The sequence below is a fragment of the Pteropus alecto genome, unplaced genomic scaffold (genome assembly GCF_000325575.1).
Source record: "Pteropus alecto unplaced genomic scaffold, ASM32557v1 scaffold157, whole genome shotgun sequence".
Taxonomy (NCBI): domain Eukaryota; kingdom Metazoa; phylum Chordata; class Mammalia; order Chiroptera; family Pteropodidae; genus Pteropus; species Pteropus alecto.
The window spans coordinates 3,413,018-3,437,819 of record NW_006440626.1 but is presented as its reverse complement, the minus strand read 5'-3'; the positions used below and the strand labels follow the sequence as shown (position 1 = coordinate 3,437,819).

Here is a 24,802-nt window from a genome sequence, read left to right as displayed (position 1 = left end):
CCGTCGGGCCCCGCCCCTCGGGGCTGGGGGTTGGCACTGTAGGGGTGGGGGGGAGGGTGGGGGGAGGTTGGGGATGGGGTGAGGTAGGAGCGGGGTGACTGGAGTAACCACCTCTGACCCCGGGCTGAGCCCTACCTGCTACCAAGGGAGCGCCAGGGTTAGGAGCTACCTGTTATTAGCCCATTTTGCAGATGAGACGAACTGAGGCCTGATCAGGGTAACAGGTGGCAGGCCGACTGTCGAAGCAGTTAGCCCCGAGCCGGTCCGCTGTTTGAGCCCGAAGGCGTTGGTCTCCTTTCCTTCACATCATATTGAAATGGACGCTCCATCGGGGCAGGAACTGGGCGATCCTCCAGTTCACTACTGTGCCCACCGTGCCCAGAGCGCAGTGGGCATGGAGAAAATTATTTGAATGAATCACTCTCATCTGTCCCTTCCCTAACTCTCTAACCTCAACTTGAGTCACCCTCCCCCTACTCCCCAAAGATCTTAAGAAATAATTGGGAGAAGGCCAGACGGAAGTGAGTGATACCACATGGAAAAGAGCCCCCAGCCTGCAAATCACGGGTACAGGGGAAATGCTCCAATTTATGGGACAAAGTAAGAGAGGAGACCAGCTAGGAAGCTTCAGTGGAATCTGGAGGACGGATGATGGTGGTCTGGATTTAAGGGGTGGCAGTAGTAATAGAAGTGGAAATATTTGAGGGAGGTTTTGAAGAAGCAAAGGGATTTGCTGATGGATTGAAAGTGAGGGGTGGAGCAGGAGGAAGAGAGAGGAAGTTTCTGAGTAGTTGGTAGCGCCATGCACTGAAACGGGAAGGGAAATAGTTTTGGGGTAAGGGAATAAACTGTTGTTTTGTGGTTTATGATGAAATATCAAGTTGTCTCTATCGACGGATAAGTGCGTCTGGAGATTAGAAGACAAACACATGATGTAAATTTGGAGCATGTAAATGGCATTTATAGCATGAAAGACATAACTCATGGTAAGACGTAAAGAGCAAAGACGCGGGCCCAGGACAGAGCCCTGGAGAACACCAGCCAATACTTAGAATTCAGGTAGAAAAAAAAAAATAGAATTCAGGTAGTAGAGGAAGGTCTTGCAAAGGGGAGAGGATTGGCCAGAGAGGCAGGAGGAAAACCAAGAAGGGCCCAAGAAAGGACGGTATTTCATGAAGGATGGAGTCATCACTTATGCCAAATGCCCCTGAAAGAAGAGAGGCATGGCTGTCCATCAGAGGAGTTGTGTGTGAACTTAATAAAGCAGTTTTGGTGAAGTCTGAGGACAGAGAGAGAAGTCAGGAGAAACACAAGAGGAGGTAGAGTGTGCAGACAATTCCTTCAAGAGATTGTGGGAGGAATAGCACAATGGCAGGGAACAGATGAAGTGGGGTCAAAGGATTTATTTGTATAGTATGGGTAACACAAGAGCAAGTTTTTATTGCTATTGGCAATGATTCAATAGTGAGCGAGAGATCAATAATCCCAGAGAGAGGGACAGTGACTTACGGAGAGAAGCCTCTGAAAAGAGAGGAATATGTGAGGTGGGTGTGTAGGGGTATGGCTCAAACCAGCCAAAAGGCGGACCTTCGCTACAGCATGAGACCCAGGCCCAGGAGGCCCAAGGCAGAAGGAACGGCCACACTCTTCCTGAGGCGGCCACCACTGCTTAGTAACCTGTGTTTAATAAGATGTTTCAACCGAATTCCTAATTAACAGCCATTTCAACTTATGCTAACAGTACCTGTCACTGAGGTCCCCAGCTCTACATCTCTCCCCCGAAGTCTGGTACTTCTGTTCCTTTTGTTGAAACATTATGAAACTAGAAAGCTCAGGTTTCTACTTCGTTATACTGTTGATGACACATGCATTGAGATGTGAAAAATAACACATCGCAAGGAAAATGGATTTAGAGACTCTCATTCCATCTTAAAGAGAGGATGCCAAAAATTGCAAGATTCAGATCTCTAGTCAGGGCTCTCTGAGGAGCTCCGACTGCCGCCTTGCCCTCTCACAGGCATCTCAGACTAAGCAGAACTCTTCCAAGATCAGATGACATCAAGTGCATTCAGGGTTGTATAGCTGTAGACTAAGTAGAATTCTTAATCCTTCTATTCAACCACTCAAACTCATTCATTCCTTGTACAGTTTCTAACCATTACAGAACATAATCTCACCATCTACCCACTTGACATGTTTACCTGGAGTCATTCTGGATTCCTCCCTCTGCCAAACCCACTCCATACAATTAATTACTGCCCCCAACAAATTTCTCAAATTCTTCTACTTTTCTGCATATCCTTTGAGTCTGCCCTGGTCCAAGCCATCACCATTTTCACCTGAATCCTTCATTACAAGAGTTTTCCAACTTGGTCTTCCTGCTGCTTCTCTTAACCCACTTCCAATCCACTCTCCACACAGCGGCCAGAGAGTGACCTAGTAAAACATAATGGAATTAATTCATTCCTCTGCTTAAAACCTTCCTAGGTTTCACATTATATATATAGGAAACCAAACAGAAACAGAAAGAGACTCATAGATACAGAGAACAAACTGATGGTTCCCCAGAAGGGCGGGCGGTGGGAGACAGGGCAAAAAAACAGTGAAGAGGATAGAGAGATACGAACCTCTAGTTACAAATCAAATAAGTCACAAGATTGTAATGTACAGCATAAGGAATACAGTCAATCATATCGTAATAATTTTGTATAGTGAGAGATGGTTACTAGACTTATCCTGGTAATCACTTCATAAGGAATATAAATGTTGAATCACTTTGTTGTACACCTGAAACTAATATAATAATGTATGTCAACTATACTTTTAATTTTTTTTAAGCAACCTATTGTAATCCTTAAAGTTTTATTATCTAGCCCTTTGATCATTAAGCACCTAGCCTATGTTCTTGGCTCTGGAAAATACAGTAGAAAACAAGACAGACTAAGACCCCGCCCTCATGGGACTTACATTCCAATGGTGGGAGATAGGCAATAAACAAGTAAACAAATGAAGAAGATAATTTCATACAGAAACAAGTGCTATCAATGACTATAAAATGAGTGAAGGTATACAGAGTGAGGGGAGGGAACAGCTGCTTTGAATAAGGTCCGCGAGGAGGTGACTTTGAGCTGAAATCTGAAACATAAAGAGCCATCCATGAGAAAAGCCATGGAAAGAATTCCCACACAAATGGCACAGCAGGTGCTAAGGCCCTGAGGCCAACTCAAGCTTGGCAGTCAAGAACAGGAAGAGGAGGGTGGATGGATAAAGCGGAAAGGTGGAGAAGGTGGTACAAGAGGAGGTTGGAGAGAAAGCTGGGGCCAGGTCATTCAGAGTCTTGTAGAGTGTTTAGATTTTATTCAAAGTGCAAAGGGAAGCTGTTAGGGATTTTAAGCAAGAGAATGAGCATGATCCAATTTGATTTTAAAAAATCACCTGTGTGGATTAGAGCAGGCGAAGACTCAAACAAAGAGACAAGTTGAAGAGCTGTTGCAGTGGACTGGTGGCTTGTATCAGGGTGGTAGTGGTGGGCGGACAAGAATATATTTTGGAGGTAGAAGAACCAACAGTATTTGTTGATAGCATGGATATGGGGCTGAAGGTAGAAAAGGTTGAAGAAATTAACGAAGACTTTCACGTCTGTGGTGCCCCTCAAATTTAGAAACATATTTAATATGTAGCCTCCACTTAACACATTTAGATTCTCAACTCAATAGAGCACAGCACAGCATAGGGAGAGAAGTCTGATTTTGGCATCTTAAATTCCAATCCTGTGTGACCTTGGGAAACGTCTAAACCAGAAGAACCACCATTTTCTTGTCTTTCAAAGGAAAATGGTTGCTCCTGGATTAGAGATGTTTGTAAAGCTTCACGACAGCACTCAACAGTGTGTAAGGAGGCTGTGGGAAATCTCAACCGAATGAGGTAGAGAACCTCATATTCGAGGTTTCATTGGGGAGATGGTGATGCAGGGACAGTGTTGCCGAATTTGTATCATAAAGGACATTTATAACATTGGGGATGAGAATATTCCAGTTTCTGCCTAGGCATCATGGCCCAAGAGAACCTGAAATTCCTAATCAGGGAGAACGTGAGGTTGTTCCTGACAGTCGCAGATGCTCAGTAATGGCTTAATAAAGACCGGGGTCTGGGTGAAGGGAAGAGGCTGGCGTCAAGAAAAGAAAAACGCCGCGGGAATCCGGGCAGGACCAGCACCCCGGGATTTCCACTTCGCTACAGCAACGTCCCCTCCACGCACACACCCACGAGAGAACTACAAGTCCCACAAGCACCCGCGGCTTACCCGCCCCCAGGGGAGGAGGGGCACGGGCGAGCGCGGCCCCGGCTTTTCCTCTTTTCTGCAGCGTGATTGGCCCGCGGCTCCGGGAGGCGACCAATGAATACCCTCGGGGGAAGCGGCGAGGCCAATATGGCTTCCCGCACCTGGTGACGGTAGAAGAAACCGTGTTAGGTCTCATGGAGAAGCCCCGGGGCGTTGAGGTGAGCGGGAGAGCGCTTATCGTGTCTAGGAAAGGGATCCCCGAGAACTTTGCTCAGGAAGCCCTTTTAGCGAAGGGCTTTTAGCGAAGCTTTGCAGGTGGAGGGTGGAAGGATGGATAAACTGAGGCTGAGCAGGGCCAAAAGCGATTGGCGTTGCCTTTTGCTCCGATACTGCTGGGGCTGCGTCTGGCGAGTAGTTCAGGGAGAACAGCGTCCCTAGTCGAGGGAAAGGGGAACTGGGTTCGGATGTGAGAGCTTCTGAAACTGCTTTGTCCTCCCTATCTCTTGGTCGTGTTCTTTAGGGATTGTGGCCTGTCACAGCTTGGTGGGACGCGAAGGGATATTAAAGTTTAATAAACACTCGGTTTCTAGAGCGTTCATATGCGTTATCTCCCTGTATACTCACGGCAATTCTGTGTTACGGTTTCGTTGTTACGGTTAAAGTAGCTGAGGCTTAGAAATAAGGTGGTGCGAAGTGAAGGAGGTGGGCACTACGTCCGTCAGGTTCCAAACTTGACCTGTTATGCTTTTCCCACTCTGCTACGACCTGCAACTTATTCACCTTTTAATCATCTGGTTTCTGTTCACTTTGTATTTCAATTCGTTTTCCTTTCTAGCACATTGCATGTGTAGTTGTAAATATAAAGTGGAATAGCTAAAAAATTCTGCACGGGTAAAGGAAAGTAATCATAATGAAGTAGAGAATAAGAATAATAGGTCACACTTTTAGAGCTGTCACTTACTGCAGGAGACAGATCTAGGCCTTACACATCTCAGGCTTCATAAGGATCTTCTGCAGAAGGTTCGTTATTATCTCCGTTGTACTGATGAAGACACTGAGAGCAGCAAGGTTAACTGCCTTGCACAAAATCATACAGATAATAAGTGGCAGAGCCAGGATTCAAACCCAGCAAATCCATTCTACGGCCATGCTACACTGAACAAGCCCTCTCTCGTTTGATCTCGGAAGCTAAGCAGGGCGGGTCCCGGTTAGTACTTGGATGGGAGACCACCTAGGAAGACCAGGTGCTGTAGGTGTAAAAAATAAAAAAATAAGGGATTGTAAACTGACAAGATCCTTGCAATCTGTGAGGTCAACCAAGGGTTGCCTCACCTAAAATATTAAAAAAAAAAGACAAACAAAAACCAGCAAATCTGGTTTGAAATTCCGTGCTTTTAATCGGTAATAATTGCTAGTTTTAATGAACACTTACTATGTGCAAGTCACTATTCTGAGTGTTTTACCTGTATTAACCTGTACTTCTCCCCCAAAGCCTATGAAATAAGTGGTATTATCCTCATTTACAAATGGTAAAACCGATACACTGAAAAACCGACTTGCGGTAGATGATACAGCTAGTGAAAAGTAGAGATGGTATTTGCGCCCTGGCCTCGAGCCCGAACTCTTCATATCTTTTCTGCTACATGCCAGACTGTTTCTACATGTCAGGGAGTTTCATATGCAGTATCACATATCTCACATCCTGTGAGCCAGATATTTTTCTTATTTTATAGATGAGACATTTGAGGTCCTGAGAGATTAAACGACTTGCCTAAGGACCCACAGCTAGATAGAGTCAGAACTAGGTCCAAAGCCATGATACACATCACTATGTTATAACTACTGTGTCTTCTGCCTCCCAAATCCTCAGGGCAGTCTGGGTCCCAAATTAATTTTTCTCTGACTTAGTTCTTGAGCTGAGATTACTTTGGTTTACATATGCTGAACGGGGAAATATGAGTTTCCGATACAGGCATACCTCAGAGATATTGCAAGTTCAGTTTCAGACCACCGCAATAAAACGAGTCGTAATGCTTTTGTTGGTGGAGGGTCTTGCCTTCAATTTGTAAAAAACGCAACATCTGTGAAGTTCAGCAAAGCAAAGTGCAATAAAATGAGGGATGCCTGTCCAGTTGTCCCTCGGTATCCTCAGGGGATTGGTTTCAGGACACCTCACCCTCCCATACCAAAATCCGGATGCTCGAGTCTCTTACATAACATGGCATAGTATTTGCACATAACCTATGCACATCTTCTCATATCCTTTAAATCATCATGATGTGTATAGTACACATCTGCAAAAATGTGAGTTTTTTCTAATATTTTCCATTTGTGAATGTGGAACTGATGGAGGGTCAACTATATACATCTTTCCCAGCAGGTCTTCCTGAGGCACCTTACTTAGGGTATTTTCATATCATTGTATTCTGTTGGATCGTGTTAAAATATCATCGCTTATAAATCCACAGAAGGAGCTTGGTTAATTCCTCATATATATTTTTTCTGTCTTGTTAAACTAGTCTGTTGAGTCGTGGTTGAGAAGTGTACGGACAAGAGTAATGATCTTGGTGTTTGCAAAGGGGTGTTTGATCGTGCCTGCCATTTTGCCCAAAAATGTTGACCAAGAACTACAAAGGGAGCTGATAACAGATCTGCAGCTGCCCTCCCCAGACACAAAGCCAACCATGGTTCCCTCTGCCTGGTTTGTGTCATCCTTTCCCTAGGAGACTCCTTCTTCAGAACCAATGGAAGAAGAAGAGGAAGAGGAAGACTTGGAGCTCTTTGGTGGCTACGACAGTTTCCGGAGCTACAACAGCAGTGCGGGCAGTGAGAGCAGCTCTTATCTGGAGGAGTCAAGTGAAGCAGAGAATGAGGAGAGGGAAGCAGGAGAGTTGCCCACCTCCCCGCTGCAGCTGCTCAGCCCTGGGACTCCCCGCTCCTTGGACGGCAGTGGTTCTGAGCCAGGTGCCTTCAGAATGTCCCTGAAGATGGGGAGGTTTCCGAGAGCTGTGAAGAAAGAGGGGGATATAGGCCATGTGGGCAGAGGCATCCAGGTATAAAGGGCCGTTTGATCTGATGTCTAAGGGATCAGATGTCTGAGGACCTGCGAGAGAGGGAGAAGCACCCCAAGTATCCCCAGGGGTCATCTCCTCTGTTACAGTCTGATTTCATACTGTGACTTCATTCGTTCCTTTGTACAGCTGGTATTTCTTTCAGCACATATTAGATGCCAGTCATTTACATGGTGCTGCTTTTCTATTTGAGTGAATAGCTGGTGGATTTCTAAGCCTTCACGTTGAGAAGATAGGACACTTAAAGTGTTCTGGTTACTATCTGGGAAGGGACAAGAAATATCTTGTGGGTTGGAAGTGGCAGGGAGGGAGATACAGAATAAAGTGAGCTCTCGGTAAGAGGATTAGGATCGGGGTGGGCAGATAAGAATCCCCGTGGGTCATCTGGAAGCCATTTGGCTTCAGAGATGTGATGCTTGGACAGCTGCTGGACTCCTGTTCAGGGCTTTCAGTGTGTGGACTGCCTGTGAAAAGAGGCAGGCAAGGTGGTCTGTGAGAACACTATTCCTTGGTACCTAACCTCTTCAGAAGAATAATCTATTACTCTTTGACAGTTGAATCTTATTTCCTTTCTATTCATCCTGCCTTCTCTTCCTCTCCTTTTATCTCTCTCCTTTCTATCTTCTGATCATTCTCTTAGAACTTTAGAACTAGAAAGAACCAATAGAGACCATCTAGTCCAGGGGTTCGCTATCCTGGCTGTGCATTAGAGTTCCCTGGGGAGCTTTTAACAAACTACAGGTGCCAGTGTCCCAGCACAGGCCAATTTATTGGAATCTCAGGCTTGAGCTTTTTGAAATCTCTCCAAATGATTCTAATGTGAAGCCAGGGTTAAAACACTGATCTAGTTCACTCTCTTTATAGCTGAGAAGAAAATAGACCTATAGAAGTGACTTGGGCACACTTGTTTTTCTCATTTTCCTCTGCAATCTTTCCAACATTTATTTCCCTGGTTGTCCTCATGGGTTTTCCTTAGCCGCACTGTTGACACATGCCCAAGGGATGCTAAGCTGCTTATCTTAGGCAAAATAGATTCAGGACTTACCTGGTTAACGCAGTGCCCAGGTTTTGAAGGACCCATCGTTGTGTTTGATTTGGGGTGACCGTTACCAGGCGAGTCACGTGCTAAGTTCTCTTCCCAGCTGTCTGTGAGATGTGCGGTATCGTGGGTACAAGGGAAGCCTTCTTCTCCAAGACCAAGAGATTCTGCAGTGTCTCCTGTTCCAGGAGCTACTCCTCCAACTCCAAGAAAGCCAGTATCCTGGCCAGATTACAGGTGAGAGGGGGGCACCTGGAAGACCTTTCCCAGGGCCCCGGGCGCCAGATGGGAACAAGCGGCTGACCAACAGCAAGGGACCCACAAGGCTTAGGAAGGACCTTGCCGCGTCCGTCCGTGGTTGTCAAATTCCTGGCATTTGTTATGATCTCAAACTTTAGAGGGCAGAGGATGCTATTTGTGGAGCTCGTTAAGTTCTAGATTCCTGGAGCTCCGTTCCCTTCATTCCCCACCCTCACCCCTTAGAGTCTGATATGTTCAAAAAGTTTTCAGCAAGAGCCTTGAGGGAGCCTGATGCCCTTGGTCTTTGCACCACACTTTTATAAACGTCTGAAAGGGAGTTGGGAGCCGGCACATGCTTCATCAGCCACAGTGGGTTTAGAAAGTTGATGTCTCTGCTCTGACCCCATGTCATAGGCAGCCACCCAGTCTCGCCAATCTCTAGTTAGTTATTGACGTTCATAGAGCTTTTAAAAATGGAAGGACGCTGATGTGTTGTCTGGCCCACACGTTAATTGATACGTGTGCTGAGGTCCACAGAGAATGGCTTACCAAGGATGGCTCTGTGGGATGAGAGCAGCAGAGACTGGAGACTCATCTCAGGTGCCTGGCCATGTGTTGTTTCCTGTGACCATAGCCACCATCGACAATGCTGGTTCTCAAACTCGACTGCATGTCGGGATCACCTGGAAAGTTTTAAAAATATCGATGCTTGGGTCATAACTCCTAAAGATTCTGATTTAATTGGGACGGAGAGCGGCCTGGACTTGGGGGCTTCAAAAAGCTCCCCAGGTGATCGTAATGTGCAGAAAGTTTGAGACCCTCTCATGTTTATTCAAAGTTGCAGTGTCCCAGGTCTCCTGCTTAGTGCTTCATATACTTCATCACCTTTGCGAAAGGATTACTGTTATTTTCTTCTTTTAATGGGTTTTAGTCGAGGCATAGGAAAATCCCTTTACTTGGTGAGCTGATAATATCGTTAATAGCGACAATTTGAGGGTACTTGCTAAGGGCTTGGCACTCTCAGTCTAACCAATGATCCCTAAAAATGAATTTTTAAAAATTCCTATTTTAAAGGGTCAGAAATTTTCAGTAACTTGCTCAAAGGCACACAAAATTGAAGAGTCAGGATTTAACCCCAGGATTTAAACCCACATTTCTGCTTCACTTATCTAATAAATTCTCAGGGCCTTTCTGATCGGTGCTTAAGTTATGAACTATAGACCAGATCAGTGCCTTTTCACTCTGCGAGAGAACCCCTTTGAGCCTGATGAAAGCCATGGTGCCTCTCCAGAAGGTTCTCGATCAAACCCAAGGCTTAAAGGAAAGAACACTTGTCCCTCCCCGCCCTGCAGCTCTGCATCCACTGTCCTTCCCTGCCCTGCAGCTCTGTGGCCACCCCCAGTCCCTGGGTGAACAATAGCTAAGTTTACTGAGTGCCAGGCCTGATACTGTGATTTTCTCCTTGCAACACCCCTCAGAGCTAAGCATTGTTATCATCTTGATTTGCAAATGAAACAAGTCCCAAAGAGCTTAATTGGACCCTTGCCAGAGTTCAAACCTAGGCGGTGCAAATCCTGAGCCCAGCTCTCAGCCAAGCTGCACACGTCCTCCTCCCTGCAGGGAAAACCACCTACCAAGAAAGCCAAAGTCCTGCACAAGGCTGCCTGGTCTGCCAAAATCGGAGCCTTCCTCCACTCTCAAGGGACGGGACAGCTCGCAGATGGGACACCAACAGGGCAAGACGGTAAGACAAGAGCAGACTGTGTTGGGAAGTTGGTGGGGGTGGGGTGCCAGGACTGGGGGGCCCTCTCTAGGAAGGAACGCTGGAAAAGATGCCAGCTAGAAAGCCCTCTGAGCCAGGCGTGCTGTACATTGCATCTTCCTCACCTGGTAGGTATTATGGAAATTATCCCAGAAAATCCCTAAAATTGCCGGGACCTCTACCTCTGATAATTCAGAAGCCAGGAATTAGCTTGTGTTTTACGTTGCTTTTAGCCTGGGGGTGGTGGAAACCCAGGTCTGTTTTGCAGAGGAATAGGGAGAGGGGTGGCAGCTAAGAAAAGGAAACAATTTCTGAGTGTGTAGCAATTTTTGAGCAAGTTAAACTGTAGGCACAAAGCACCTTTGCTTTGTATGGTCTGAGTTTCTGACTGAAATCGAGCTCACAGCTGGAGGTTGGAGGGGCCTAGGTGCCTGCACCTCCCACCCATGTAGATCGGCTCTAGCCAATGAGAGGTCAGGGGAGGTCTGAGGAATTTAAGCTCAAGGGTCTTTGAATTTCCTTTTTTCCTTTGGGGAAGAAAGGTCAGACATTTCCTTCTGCATGTCCTCTACTCCTGAGAGTCTGGCAGCCTTTGGATAAGGTCCCGATGGCCACTGGTGGGACAGGTATGGAGATAGGTGGCCTCCCGTGCACTTGGGGTCGAGATGCTGCCAGAGTGGGTAGGAGACCTGTTTCTCCAGGCTGCACAGGGCCAGCTTCCTAGAGTGGCTGCTGCTTGGGCCCCCAGCCTCCCTTCTCTCTAACGCTCCTCTCTGCTCTGCAGCGCTGGTCTTGGGTTTCGACTGGGGAAAGTTCCTGAAGGATCACAGTTACAAGGCTGCTCCTGTCAGCTGTTTTAAACACGTGAGTGCCCTGGAGATGAGGGGAGGGAGAGCGGGAGCCCGGGTCCTCCACTGTTCCAGGCTGGACACTGGCACCGGGAGAGAACAGTGGTGAGGTCTGGGTGGTCGAGGCCCCGCTTCGCCACTCGCTCCAGTTTACCTTTCAGTTCACGCTTCAGAAGCCCTCCCACAAACCCTCAGTGCGGGCTAGCGCTGTGCCTCCCCTCCGGGGTTCCCACTTTGTTATTCACATAACGGAACTTTGTGCTAGATGTCGTCTGAGAGCCCGCTCTGAAATCCTTTTCTTCCCCATTTGTAGTGTTTTCCCATTGAAAGCTAGGTGCTCGTGAACTGCCTCGCTGGGAGGCAGATGTGGCTACATCCCGGGGCCCACTTCTGTAAAGGTTCCCTGACCTCCAATCATTGCGAAGCACCAGAGGGCGAGGCCCCAGACGGCTGGGCTCTGAGTGGAAGGAGCAGCATGGACTTAGCATGCAGCATAGGTAGCCACGTGGCCTGCAGGGCGGGAGGGAAGCCCAGAGCAGCATTCTCTTTTGCCTTTGGAGCCAGTTTTCTGAACCCCAGGACATCCGGGAGGAGGTCTGATTGGTCTCGGGGCCCCTCGCCAGAGGAAGCCCGCTTCCTAGCCGCTCCTTTCTGGACTGCTGAACTCGGGACTGCCCTGAGCAACAGGTTGGCCCTCGTCGCCGCCTCTTACTCTTCTCTGAATTCCTGGTGAAGGCTCACACCTTTCCTGCTTTGGGGGCCTCTTCGTCGCCCTGAACCCTCCAGCAGTCCCTGCAGTTTCACACACATCGGTTCACACCCTCTGAAAATCCCCTCTGTGCGCGCCTGAGTTCTCCGATGAGCCCAGTCTCTGCGGCAGGGGAGATGGAGTGGGATACCCCGATTGGCTTAAGCCAGGGCCGAGGATGAGGAAAAAAGGTGAATTTCCCCAAAAGAGAATCGAGGTACCTTTGGTAGCAAAGTGAGGATTAGATATTGGAAAGGCACCCCAAAACAGTCCATTGCTGTCAGGGGACATTTTAACCGGTTAGGGAGGTAGGGGAAGTGTGCGGTAGACAGCTCTGTGAGAGCCGGCATGGTGACAGCTGAGGGACGAGGGGTCATGGTCTTCACCACCCAGGTTTGAGTGACCACCGAACGAGGTAATATTTGTGCCAAGAAAGTGCCTGGCATGTGGTAAGCACTATAGAAACTCTTAGGTGTCCTTACTGTCACACAGGCTGGCACAGGTGTGATGTGCCCAAGACAGTACAGCGAGGGGCTGGCCCCGTGCAGCTCACTTCTCAGGGCTGTCTGACTCTGGATCTCTGACCATCGCCCCTGCCTACCCCCGAGCTCCGTCCTCATTCCCTGACTCCACTCTTCAAGGACAGCAGACACAACACATCTGGCTCATCTCTTCCTCTCTAGTCCCGTGCTTGGCTTCCCACACAAAGTGATGTGAAAAGGCAAAGGGCACAGTGACTCACATGGCCGTGAGGCCAGCCACTCAGCTAGCCAGGCAGCTCACTGTCCCCCTGGGGTTCCCTCGTCCCCACCCAGGTCCCGCTCTACGACCAGTGGGAAGATGTGATGAAGGGGATGAAGGTGGAGGTGCTCAACAGTGACGCCGTGCTCCCCAGCCGGGTGTACTGGATCGCCTCTGTCATCCAGACAGCAGGTGGGTGCTCCTCTGGCTAAGGCCTGTACAGGGTCAGGGTCAGGGTCAGGAGAGTGGCAGCTCCAGATGGGTAGGCAGCGCTGTAGGCAGAAATTAGCTTCATAATACAAAAAAACCATCCGCTGGACTTTCGGCCTCTTTTGCATCTCTCCTTGTCTACCTTAGAGGGGCCCGCATAGCTTGGTGAGTTTGGGATCTCCCAGTTTTTTAAGTCTGTTCTAAGGACAATCTGGCTATAGAAAACTAATTCTCCCCACTATACTGCTTTCCAAGTAAGTGGCATGGTTTGGCCATGACTCCTGTGGACAGCAGAGACCCCTGTGCCTGGAGGAGTTCCTGGACTAGGCAGTGGCACGTCCAGTGTCGGCTGGAGAAGAGGGAAGGCCTCAGATCCCTTTCCCATCCCCCCCGCCCTCACTGGTGCTCTTTTCCTTCGTCCAGGGTACCGAGTGCTGCTCCGGTACGAAGGCTTTGAGAATGACGCCAGCCACGACTTCTGGTGCAACCTGGGAACTGTGGATGTCCACCCCATCGGCTGGTGTGCCATCAACAGCAAGATCCTGGTGCCGCCACGGAGTGAGTCCATGAGAACATGGGCCTGTGCTGGTTCCGGCAGGGCCCTTGGTAGAAGGAGCATCCTCTGCCTGAGGTCAGAACAGAACCCACCTGCCGCATCTGTCCCAGAGGCCCTGGGGCAGATCAAGGTTGTGGAGCTTGGCTCTGTAGGATGAAGTAATTTCCCAAAAAGGCAGAAACAAGTTGTTCCATCCCCTCTGTGATCGCTGGGCGGCTCTGACGCCCTCTGCGGGTGGGAGTGTTGTCAGTCTGTGTAACCAGGAATCTGCTGTCTCACAGCCATCCATGCCAAGTTCACCGACTGGAAGGGCTACCTCATGAAACGGCTGGTGGGCTCCAGGACGCTCCCCGTGGACTTCCACATCAAGGTCTGGCAGGGAGCCCTTTGGGTCTCCTAATTGGTCGCCCTCCTGTCCCTCCTCTCATTTTCTATCCTTCATGCTGCTCATTGGAGTGTTTAAGACGGCCTTGCTTAGCAATCTAGCAGCTCTTGCCGTCTGCCTTCCCAGCCTCTGCCCCACCCAGACTCTGACCCAGTCACATGGACCACTCTGCTTTGTCTGCCATTGCTCTTCCAGATCCCCACCCTCATTCACAGCATTTTCAGGAGCATTCAGTCAATAGATTTCATTAAGTACCTGTATACAAGGCCCTGCGGGAATACAGACCCCGCCATCCAGGACTCTCTAGACTGGCAGAGGAAATGAAGTCATGCACGTGAATAATTATCAAAAGCCTTGGTTCTGAACCAGGGATGTGCTTCGGAATCACTTTGTGGCTTTTAACTCTTTAAAAATTATTTAGTTCTTTAACCTAAAAAGTCCCACACTTGGTAAAAATTCAAAGAAATCTGAAGGGTACACAGTGAAGACCAGTCTCTCCCGCTCTATACGCCAGACCTGCTGTGGGTCTTGCTCACGTAGGTGCCTGGGCCGCAGCTGAGGTCTCCTGACCCGGGTGCTCACAGGTGTACTTCTGGTGTTGCCCTGGGCATCAGAGCAGTGAGCAGGGCAGTGCAGGGCCCGTGCCGCCATGACACGAAATTGAACTGGCTTCATGGCCTGAGGAAGAGTGGGTACCAAGGCTTCATGGAGAAAATGGCATTTGAATTTCACCTTGATGGGTAGGGCGTGGGTGGTATGGAAGCCAGCAGTGGAAAATGAGGATGGCGTGGAAGTTTGGGCAACCTCATCCGAGGCACCGGACACCAGGTGAAAAGTTGCTGCCCCATGGGCCTCAGCTGGCAGAGAGTTTGCCTTCAGCAGCGGACGGTTCCATGTACCTCAAGGAAGCGTTCTCTGGCCCTTTTTTTCCTAGGTAGAAATTATTTTTCTTCTCTTGGACCTTACTGGGTACTAATTTGCTATTTATCTCTCTGTGTTGTTAATTACCTTTTAATAGTCTCTTTCCAACAAAACTGTAAGCGTTTTCTCCTACACTTACCGTAGTGCTTTGCACAGTTGACAGATTTGCCGTTGAGGGTAACCGTTGACACTTTCTCAGCTCGCCCTTGTTCTAAGATGAGGCAGGTGATTGTTAGTGGTACAGGCCACTACGTATATCAGAGTGGCCTCTTTAAAGGGTTTGATTCTGTGTGGCAGAGCAGGGTTCCACGTGAACCAGTCAGCAAGCATGTGTTGACTGTCACACGCCCAGTGCCGTAGTAGTGCATGCCAGACAGGATACAAGAGCAGCTGCCTCTGAAGATGAAGGGGGAGGGAGGATAAAAGTGGAGGAAACTTCAGTCCAAACATGGCCTTCGGTGCCTGCAGTACAGTAAGTGCTTAGTAAAATGAATGAATGACCCATCAGCCAAGGTCAGGTGCATGTGTGTGTGTTTGTTCATTGTTGGGAGAAAACGTTAACTGAGCAATAAGTCAATTCTGTGCTCAGGGCTGAGATGTAGAAACAAATCAAACCGAACCTAGCTTCTGTCTTTACGGAGCTCAAGTTCCAGTGTGTGACCATGAAGTGTCCTTGGGTTGTGGGCTGGGAACGCAGAGGAAGGGAATGTGTCAGGAGAGGCTAGGTGGGGAAGGCGGCCAGGGGGACCCCAACCTCGGCCTCACCTTGCGTTTCTCTCAGATGGGCCAGTCAGATGCTTGGTGTTAAGGCGGATCAGTCCTTGAGCTGGGCACCAAGGGTCTAGTGGAGGGCAGTGTCAGCTTTTCCTGGTGGCTGCTTTGTGACCTCTGAGACGCTCCCCACAGCAGGCCTGGGTTCTGATCTTGCTGGGGCGGGGAAAGCCCTGCAGAGAGAGCTCCCTGTACCCTATCTACCGCAAGACAGCCCTGGTCACAGCACAGCCTCCTGCCCCCTCACCCATACCTGCCATCAGCGCTCTCTAGCTTGTGGGCCTCTTGGTCACTGTCTCTTGCTGAGTCAGAGGGTGCAGCCATCACTACTGAGGTGCCGTGAAAGCTGTTCAGAGCCACAGCCCAGGGAAGCCAGAGCTGGAATTAGACATGGAAGCGAAGAGGACTCTATTCTCTGTGCCATCAGCGAGGGGCCAGGAGGGAGGAGAGTATGGGGTACCTGCAGGATCAGAGTGCACATCCCTGAAAGAGTACAAGGCTGGACACTGGGACCAGGTTCAGGGCTCAGCTCTGGCACTGAGTCTGACTCTGGGCAAGACACTTGACCGCTCTGCGCATCGTTCCTTAGGCTAAAAAGGGTTTTGTCATTCCCATCAGATGACTTACTGGTGCTTTGAGTGCACACATTGTAAGCTGTGCATCTTCCCTCAGTGTCATCCTAGGGACTTAGGGGCCAGGTTTGAACCGGTGGGACGGGGGCTCATCTGGCCTCCTCTGACTTAGTGTTTGGGTTGACTCCACATCACCTTTGTGCTCCAGATACTTGTAAGAGAGAGAACAGGAAGGTGTCTGGGAGGGTCCCCATGCCCACAGCCGGCCTGTATTTTGGTGTTGCAGATGGTGGAGAGCATGAAGTACCCGTTTCGGCAAGGCATGCGGCTGGAGGTGGTAGACAAGTCCCAGGTGTCGCGGACCCGCATGGCCGTGGTGGACACGGTAATTGGGGGTCGCCTACGGCTCCTCTACGAGGATGGCGACAGTGACGACGACTTCTGGTGCCACATGTGGAGCCCCCTGATCCATCCAGTGGGTTGGTCACGGCGTGTTGGCCATGGCATCAAGCTGTCAGGTTAGCAGAGCCCCAGGCCAATGTGACCCAAACTCTGCTGCCCCAGGGCCTGGGCAGGATCATCTCCTCCCTGCAGATGGCAGTACTGAGGTCCAGAGAAGTTGAGTGTCTTTACCAAAGTCACTCAGCTTGTAAGTGGTAAAATCGATTTGGACCTAGAGACTACAAGCCGCATCCTCTCCCTTGTCCCGTGGGAAGAGAGTCTGGGCCTTGGGGGCTGCATGGTTCCTACAGAGCTCCTGCTGCTTTGTATTCTAGTCTAGGTCGGGGCTGGGGGCTGCAATTGAGACCAGAGCATGCGCAGCTGCACATTTCTGGGGGACGTGTGGAGATGGCCCTGTTAGCCTTCAATTCCCTTCTCTCCCTCGCTCCCTCTGCCGCTTCCCCAAAAGAGAGGCGCAGCGACATGGCCCACCATCCCACCTTCCGGAAAATCTACTGTGATGCTGTTCCGTACCTGTTCAAGAAGGTGAGGCACAACCCCTGGCTGTGGGTGCACGCCCAGCCTCAGGACTCCGGCTCTTTCCAGGGATGTCCCTTTTCCTCCCCGTTTCCCTCCCAGAGGCTGGCTCCGCCATCCTTCAGCTGGGCCAGCCCGGATTCCCCAGCTGTGCCATTCCTTGAAGGTTCGAGCTGTGTACACGGAAGGCGGTTGGTTCGAGGAGGGGATGAAACTGGAAGCTATTGATCCACTGAATCTGGGCAACATCTGCGTGGCGACCATCTGCAAGGTGAGCTTGGAGCTGGCCCTCCAGCCTCCAGGACGGCTTTCTCGGGACGGAGCTGGCACAGAGCTCTGTTCTCCCCGTCCATCCCACCTTCCCAACACGGGCTGCTCCTGGAGTGCCTGATTTTTGTGGATTAGGGCGCTTACCTGCTCCTTGCTCAGAATCTGCTTTCGTGTCAAGGTTGGAGGCACGTCGCACAGGTGTTTATTGAACCCCTGGCTTGAGCAAGATCTTGCGTCAGGTATAGGCCCCACCCTGTCACCTCAGTGGGGGCCTTTCCACTGCCACACGCCGTCTCCTTTAAGTGCTGGCCTAGCCGAGAGCCACGGCCGGGCTGACTGCTGCACACCTCCGTTATTGCAGCCTGAAAGGCAAATGACCTCGGCCTCCTTGGGGGACGTGCTGTTTTGTCTACGTGGCAGATCTCCTCCAGGCCAGGCCTGCGTGCTTGCCGCTGGTGACAGTGGCTGGCACAGCATTTGCTGTCCAGTGAGGGAGGTCAGTGATCTCACGGGCATAGTTCATAGAAATGCTAAGCACTCTGGAGCTGCCACTCAGGGAAGCCGAGATCCGGTTGGGTTCATGGCTTCCTGTCCTCACTACAGCCACCTTGCCTTGGGATGGGGGTGCAGCTCATGACACCCTGTTCTGTCTGCCCCACACCTACCCCCAGGTTCTCCTGGATGGCTACCTGATGATCTGTGTGGATGGGGGACCCTCCACAGACGGCTCGGACTGGTTCTGTTACCACGCCTCCTCCCACGCCATCTTCCCTGCCACCTTCTGCCAAAAGAATGACATTGAGCTCACACCCCCGAAAGGTCAGACTGGCCTGTGCACGCTGCAGGCGCTCTTTTCCGGGCTCCTTCCGCCTCTCTCCTCTCTCTGCATCTGCGCTTTCTGCTCCTCCAGGGTGTGAGGCACAAACTTTCAACTGGGACAGCTACCTGGAGAAGACCAAGTCAAAAGCAGCCCCGTCGAGGCTCTTTAACATGGTGAGGAGACTGAGGATGCAGGGCCAGGGCAGCCGCTGGACCGGCCCTGCCCACTGTCAGCGAGTCTTTCCTGAGATCAGCCACTGCGGGGGAAGTCCCAGCTCCTACCTGGGCACTGTGCCCAATAGCTTAGCCGGTCCCTTCCCGGGGGGTTGGTACTTGGGAACAAAGTATAGTGAGGTCACTGGTCAGGGGAACATCCCCCGCAGGCACTCTCGGCCCTGCTCCCTCCCCCCGGTTCTGTCTCTCCGGGGCAGGGAGCTGGCTGGCGTGGTCACTGCCCCTTCTGCCTCCAGGACTGCCCCAACCATGGCTTCAAAGTGGGCATGAAGCTGGAGGCCGTGGACCTCATGGAGCCACGGCTCATCTGCGTGGCCACAGTGAAGCGGGTGGTGCATCGGCTCCTCAGCATCCACTTCGATGGCTGGGACAACGAGTATGACCAATGGGTGGACTGTGAGTCCCCAGACATCTATCCTGTTGGCTGGTGTGAGCTCACCGGCTACCAGCTCCAGCCACCCGTGTCCACAGGTCTGGGCTCTTGCGGCCCTAAGGGGTTCTCAACTTTGCTTTCCTTTTTCCTTCCTGGCATCCACCCCACCCTGTGCCCATCTTACTTTCGGTGTGAGATTGAGAAGTGCGGCCCACCTCTAAGGGACGAATGGCCCTGGCTCCTGACTTCTCTGTCTCCCTCTCACTCTGGTCTGCAGAGCTTCCTTGACCTTGCCGCTCTGTCATAGGCTCATGCCCTTAGGCACCCCAGCCAGGTAAACTACCCAGGTCCCTCCGAGCAGCCCTGCCCTGAGCAGCCCTGCCCTGGTGACGAGAGTGTTCTCCAGTCCCTCCCCCACCCCCTCCCCCATTCTCTTTGCTCAGCTTCAGCTTTTCTTCTTGGGGCAGCTAGTGTGGGGTGGGCAAGGGCCTCTACCCTGCGTCCTCAAAACTCATCTCAACTCTTGCCCCTGTTTTTCTACAACAGAGCCAACCACACCTCTGAAGACCAAAGAGGCCACGAAGAAGAAGAAGAAGCAGTTCGGGAAGAAACGTAAGTGGCTCTCTAAAGCAGCATGGGCTGGCGCGGGGCCTGCGATCCGCTGGGCCAGTGTCTGTGGGAGCGGAGCCAGGGAGTTGTCACGTGGGTAGTGCTCTTCACGGTCCCCCCCATCTCCTCTGCTTGTCCTTTGGTCTCATGGGCTGTTGCCCTCTGTCTTCAGAGCCCCAGAGCATAACAGGGAGTCTTCGGTTTCTGGCAATGGTCAGGATGCCGGGGAAAAGGCAAGAGGTTGTGAGAGAGGCGGGTGGGACCCCACCCCTGCCGCCCCATGGCAGAAACCGGCATGACACGTCCCCTTCAGCAGTGCACAGGCCCTAGATATGAAAGTCAAAGGCCTGGGAGGAAATGGCAGCTGCTCCCCAAGGCCACCAGTCTTCCCTTGTGACCCCCTGAGGGTGGGATGAGGGCCGTAGCCGAGCTTCGGGGTCGTTTCACTAGGCGGAGCCCGCTCTCAGCCAGTCCTGAGCCCGGCGTGGACTCAGCTCAGGGGGCAGCAGGTGGAGAGGGTCAGGGAGTGGAGGAGGCCGAGCCGTTCTCTGGAGCTGCAGGCCAGTGGCAATGAGGTGTCCCCATGATGTGGCACCAGAGAAACAGCACAAAGAGGTCCCTGAGCAGGATTAAGATCACATGAGGGTGTGGAGGTCCCCGAGGGGCAATGTCAGAGGCTCAGGCCAATTCCCCCACATTGGTGCCAGGCCCTCTGCTCCGCTGCCCAGGCGCTGGATGAGACCCCGCGTTTGAGCCTCACGCGGATACAGCCCTGATGCTGGGTTTAATGCCGTTTTTATTCAAAGGGAAAAGAATACCGCCCACCAAGACCCGGCCCTTGAGACAGGGGTCCAAGAGGGCCTTGCTGGATGAGGACCTGCAGGCGGCAGAGAAGACGTCGTCGGAGCCCGCTCCTGATGAGAGTAAGGGCCCCCAGCCGGGCCGAGGCAGCGCCAGCCTGCTCCGGGGCTCAGACGTGGCCCCTCTTCCCCACCTGGGCATGGAAGGGTAGAGTCAAGTCTGAAGGGAATGTTCTGGGCACCACGCAGTCTTCCTCATGCCCCTGGCCTGAGGAGCTTCCCAAACGTCCACCCCTGCTCTGAACGGAGCCAGCAGCTGCAGTCTGGCCCTGCCGTCTGCCCTCGCCTCATGCACCCAGGTGGGCAGCAGGTGCGCAGGCTCCCGTGTTTCTGGCACAGCCTGCCTGGCGACGAGTGATAGGGCCCCGGGCCTTCTCTGTCACTTACCCCCACCTCATCCTGAGGTCCCCATCTGTAGCAAGCCAGATCCTGCGCCCCGCCCTTCCCGAGTTACACGCGCACTCACTCTGTCCTCTCGGCCCTCCCACCTCCTCCCTCTTTAGTCATCGCTGTGCGCGTGAAGGAAGAGCACGTGGACATGTCCACGCCTGACAAGGCCTCGAGTCCAGAGCTGCCTGTCTCCATTGAGAACATCAAACAGGAGACAGACTAAGCCTTCCCTGCTGCCAGCATGGCCACCCAGCTGGAAGCTACTCCAGGCCTCCTCTTGCCACCGCCCCTCCACCCCACTGTAGCTTGGACACTGAGTCTTTTTGCATAAATTCTGCTTGGTGCTTTGAGGGCCAGGCACTGGAGGCCCAGCCGGGGTCTCCTCTGACCCACGCTGTGGCCTCTGCCCTCCTCCCTGGCAAGGCCTAGTGACTGGGGCTGTCTGAGCGCACCGCCCCCCACACTTGTCTGAGCAGCTCCCCCTCCAGCTAGAATTCCTTAGGCTGCCTCCCTCTACGCCCCTCAGTGTCGGCGTGGGGGGCTATTCCTCACTCACACTGTAAGTGTGTGTGTGTGCGTGTGCGCGCGCACGCACGCACATCAGCATGCGCCTGGTCATAATGGCCTGCAGCCGCTCTCTCGAAGAGACGGTGATGGGTGTGATGGGTGCAGCCTCTACCTAAAAGCCACCTCTTTCCCCTCCTGGGTTGGTACTCTGCTCCTTCTAGCTCCCTAGGGGGGTTGGGGGGACCCATGCAGGCACCCAGCTCTGGCAGGGAGCTGAGAAGCAATGATCAGGATGTGGGTTTATTTCGGTGACTCGTGAGGTGGCCTTGACCTGCGCTCTGTTGACATGAGCAAACTCCCATTTTTAAAGGGAACAGTGGAGCAGAGGTGGGGTCTGTCCCTTGGGTTGGGCTTGCAGGGGCCTAAAGAGGGAAGACCACACCCACCCCTGTGCCACGTGGCAGCAGGACTGGAGGGTGAGCTTGGCTGGGGTGTGGCCGAGACCCCAGCTGAGAGGGAGACTCACCAGCATTGAGCTTCACCTGCACTAGAGGCTGCTTGGCTCGGCCTGTCCTTTTCACTCCCCCTAACCAGGGTCAGTTACAGCCCTGCCAGACAGTCGCAGAGCTGCGACCTGGAGTGGTCAGCCCTGCTGGCCAAGGCGGCCCTGCAGGAGCTGGAGGAAGAGAAAAGGCAGCAGGACACACTTCCTGACTGCACGTCCGTAACTCAACCTGGATTGTCCCTGCTCCTCTGAAATTACATTCCAGAAGTTCACCTAGTGTCTGCCCAAATTACAGCTTTTCTTTTTTCCAGTCTCCATTGAAACCGTCTCCTCTCTGGTCACTCGTGTCTCTTCGATAACTCCTCTTCCTGGGAGCTAAGGTGCAGGCAGGCTGCAGCCCTCAGCCCCTTCCTGTGCATGGGGTGAGCAGCACTGCAGCCAGAGCCCGCGTCTGCCTGCAGGGCCTGCAGCTCTGCTGCTGTGAGTGTCCATCTGCCTTCTCTGAGCTGGTCTGTCGGTCTGCTCAGGACCTGGGCTGTTTGGTGTCTTCCCAGAGGTGGGGTGACCAGCCCAAGGGGAGCCAATTTCCAGTCAGTTTCAGAGAACTTGATCTAGTCTCTTTAGCTGAAGGCACTAGGCAGCCTACATTCTCCAAAAAGTGACTGGGTTTGGGACACAGTGACGATCAGGGACATGTTTTGGGACAAAAGGGTCATTCTCTCTCACACACACTCGGGCAGTGGGTGACAGCTCAGTTGGCATCAGACTCTGGGGAGGAAGGTGGCCTGGGTGTGCACTCTAGCTCAGCCTGCTGGTGGAGCCCTTCTACTGGGGGGACTGTGGCCAGCTCAAAATGGCACATCATCCCACTTTCCTTGCAGTTAAGGGACCCAGTTCTGTCTGAAGAGCTTCTGGGAAAACTGAGTTTATATGGCATTTTGGCCTTTAGTTTCTTTCTGAATGAAGCAATTCCTCCAGCTGCCACGGGCACAAGAGCCCCATGATTTGGATGGCAGAACTGGAGGTCAAGTTTAAGTGCCACTCCAGCCCTTGACTGTCCTCCCCAGAAAGACAGTTCAATCCCTTAGGTGCTGAGGTCCAGTTTGTCAGCTTTCTGTTGATACAGCAGGCTGTATTCTCATGTGCCACCTCAGTAACAGTTATGGAGTGAGTTCAAACACGGAGAGAATAAGCAATAATACCTGTTCTCTCTTGAGCGACCACCTCCATATCAACCATCCGTATTATACTTATTTCTGACATCCCCCTGCCCCAAGGCCCTAAGTTACCCAAAGGGTGACGCTGAGCAGCGTGTATGACGTGGACGAGTACATAAGTATCGTGCTGGGGCCTAAAGGTCAGTTCGATTTGTCAGATGGAAGTGTTGACCCCCAGGACATTTTCACTTGAGATGAGAAACCTTGGGCCTCAACTGCCCTTGAATAGTGCTGACAGCATCCTCAGCGGTGTGGCAAACACCCTTCCCTCCTCTGACAGGCAGTGGCTCCTCAGTGCACACGACCAAGCCCAGAAGCTGGAAGTCCCCGTGCACTTCACATCTTTTCTGTCACCCAGTTTAGACCCTCGGTTCTGCTCAGGGACTAGGAAGGGAACTGCCGTTTATGACAGACTCATGGGCCAGGTACTGGTTTGTACACGTTCCCACAGCTCATCTTGTCTCCACAGTGGACCTGCAAGGTACATGTTGATTCCATTTTGCAGATGAGAAAAGGGAAGATGCCTTAAGGTCTAGTAACTTGGTTCCTTATGTTTACAACTTCAGCGACAGCAGTGGCCTTAAGGCCAGGTTGGTCGGCCATGTTACTGCTAGTACTGCGTTGAGTCACTCAACGCCTTCCCCGTGCCAGACGCCAGCGTCAGGGTGTCAGGACAGGTGTGCATGGCCCAGCGCCCTACCCAGCCAGGGCTTAGGGCCCTTACCCTTCTATTCCTTTGTGTTCTTGGGAGGAAGCTGCCACTTTCAACAAAATAAAAATGAAAAGTCTAGAACTTCAGGGCTAGGTGTTTGGTGGAATATCTCCATGTCAGAAAGGGTGGCTGGGTGGAGTGGTCTGAGATGTCCCAGTTCCTGCCACAGCCACCATGGGCGGGTGTTGGGGGAACCCTTTGAACTAAACACTGTTCTGGAGGTGGACCCATTAGAGCTATTCGAGCCAAGTGTGCACATGCACTGCCGCCAACCCCCTCCCAGCTGAGCTGACGGGGGGACGTGCTGATGCTGCTGTTAGCACAGTGCCTGGCAGAAAGTGCCATGCGACTGCCAGCGTTAATGTTGCTGTTGTCGTTGACACCAGTTCCAGGTCTTGCTTTTAAGGCAGACTTCGCCTTCAGCACGGGGTTCCTTCCTCGCTCCCACCCTGCGCCCATGAGGAGCACTGCTGTGGGTTGAATCCTGTCCCTCCAAAGAAGACATAGCTCAGAATGAGACCTTACTTAGAAATAGTGTCTTCACAGAGGTAAAGCGGGGTCGCTGGGGTGAGCCCTAATCCAGTGACTTGTGTCCTTAAGAAAATGGGACACAAAAATGTAGCGGGAAAGTGATGTGAAGAGACACGAGCTGCCATGTGAAGGTGGAGGCAGGATCTGGAGCTGTGCTGCCACAAGCCAAGGAGCACCTGGGGCCGCCAGAGCCGGCAGGGGCAGGAAGGGTCCCCCTGGAGCCACTGGAGGGAGCTCGGCCCCGCCTTGGCTTCAGACTTCTGACCTTCAGAGCAGTGAGACAATACGCTTCTGTTCTGAGCTCCCTGGTTTGTGGTACTTCGTTCCAGTGGCCCTGGGGAACTAGTGCACCATCTGATGGTCCCCAGACACCCCAAACCTTTAACAGGCAGGTCCAGAAGCAGGCAGAGTCCTCACCCTCCCAGTGCTCACCTGTTCTGTCCTCATTTTCCTCTAAGGATTGGTCTCACCCCCGTGGACCCCTCACTCCATAGCATGGGCTCCCACATGGAGGGGCGCCCCCAGCCCACTCACTCTTCTCTGATGTGCTGCGAGGTTTCGCTACAACTGAGATTTGAGTGTGAATGGATTTGTTAGGATGGTGAACGTAATGGGGCGGTGCAGTGATGCAGAGTCAAGTCCAGCCTGTCC

General features: G+C 52.0%; 1 protein-coding gene and 1 pseudogene across 1 annotated transcript; both read left to right on the top strand.

Annotated features, from left to right (window-relative positions):
- Positions 1-4,377: 4,377 nt before the first annotated feature.
- On the top strand, positions 4,378-22,014 carry L3MBTL2 (L3MBTL2, polycomb repressive complex 1 subunit). The gene is made up of 17 exons (XM_006917387.3): positions 4,378-4,500; positions 7,006-7,246; positions 8,496-8,629; positions 10,253-10,376; positions 11,179-11,258; positions 12,806-12,923; positions 13,365-13,499; positions 13,779-13,867; positions 16,433-16,664; positions 17,057-17,133; positions 17,291-17,395; positions 18,066-18,213; positions 18,305-18,387; positions 18,684-18,918; positions 19,367-19,432; positions 20,236-20,352; positions 20,793-22,014. Exons 1-17 carry the CDS (start codon positions 4,477-4,479, stop codon positions 20,900-20,902), a joined length of 2,118 nt encoding a protein of 705 aa, XP_006917449.1. The 5' UTR covers positions 4,378-4,476; the 3' UTR covers positions 20,903-22,014.
- On the top strand, positions 5,420-5,538 carry LOC112484239 (annotated as a pseudogene).
- Positions 22,015-24,802: the final 2,788 nt, after the last annotated feature.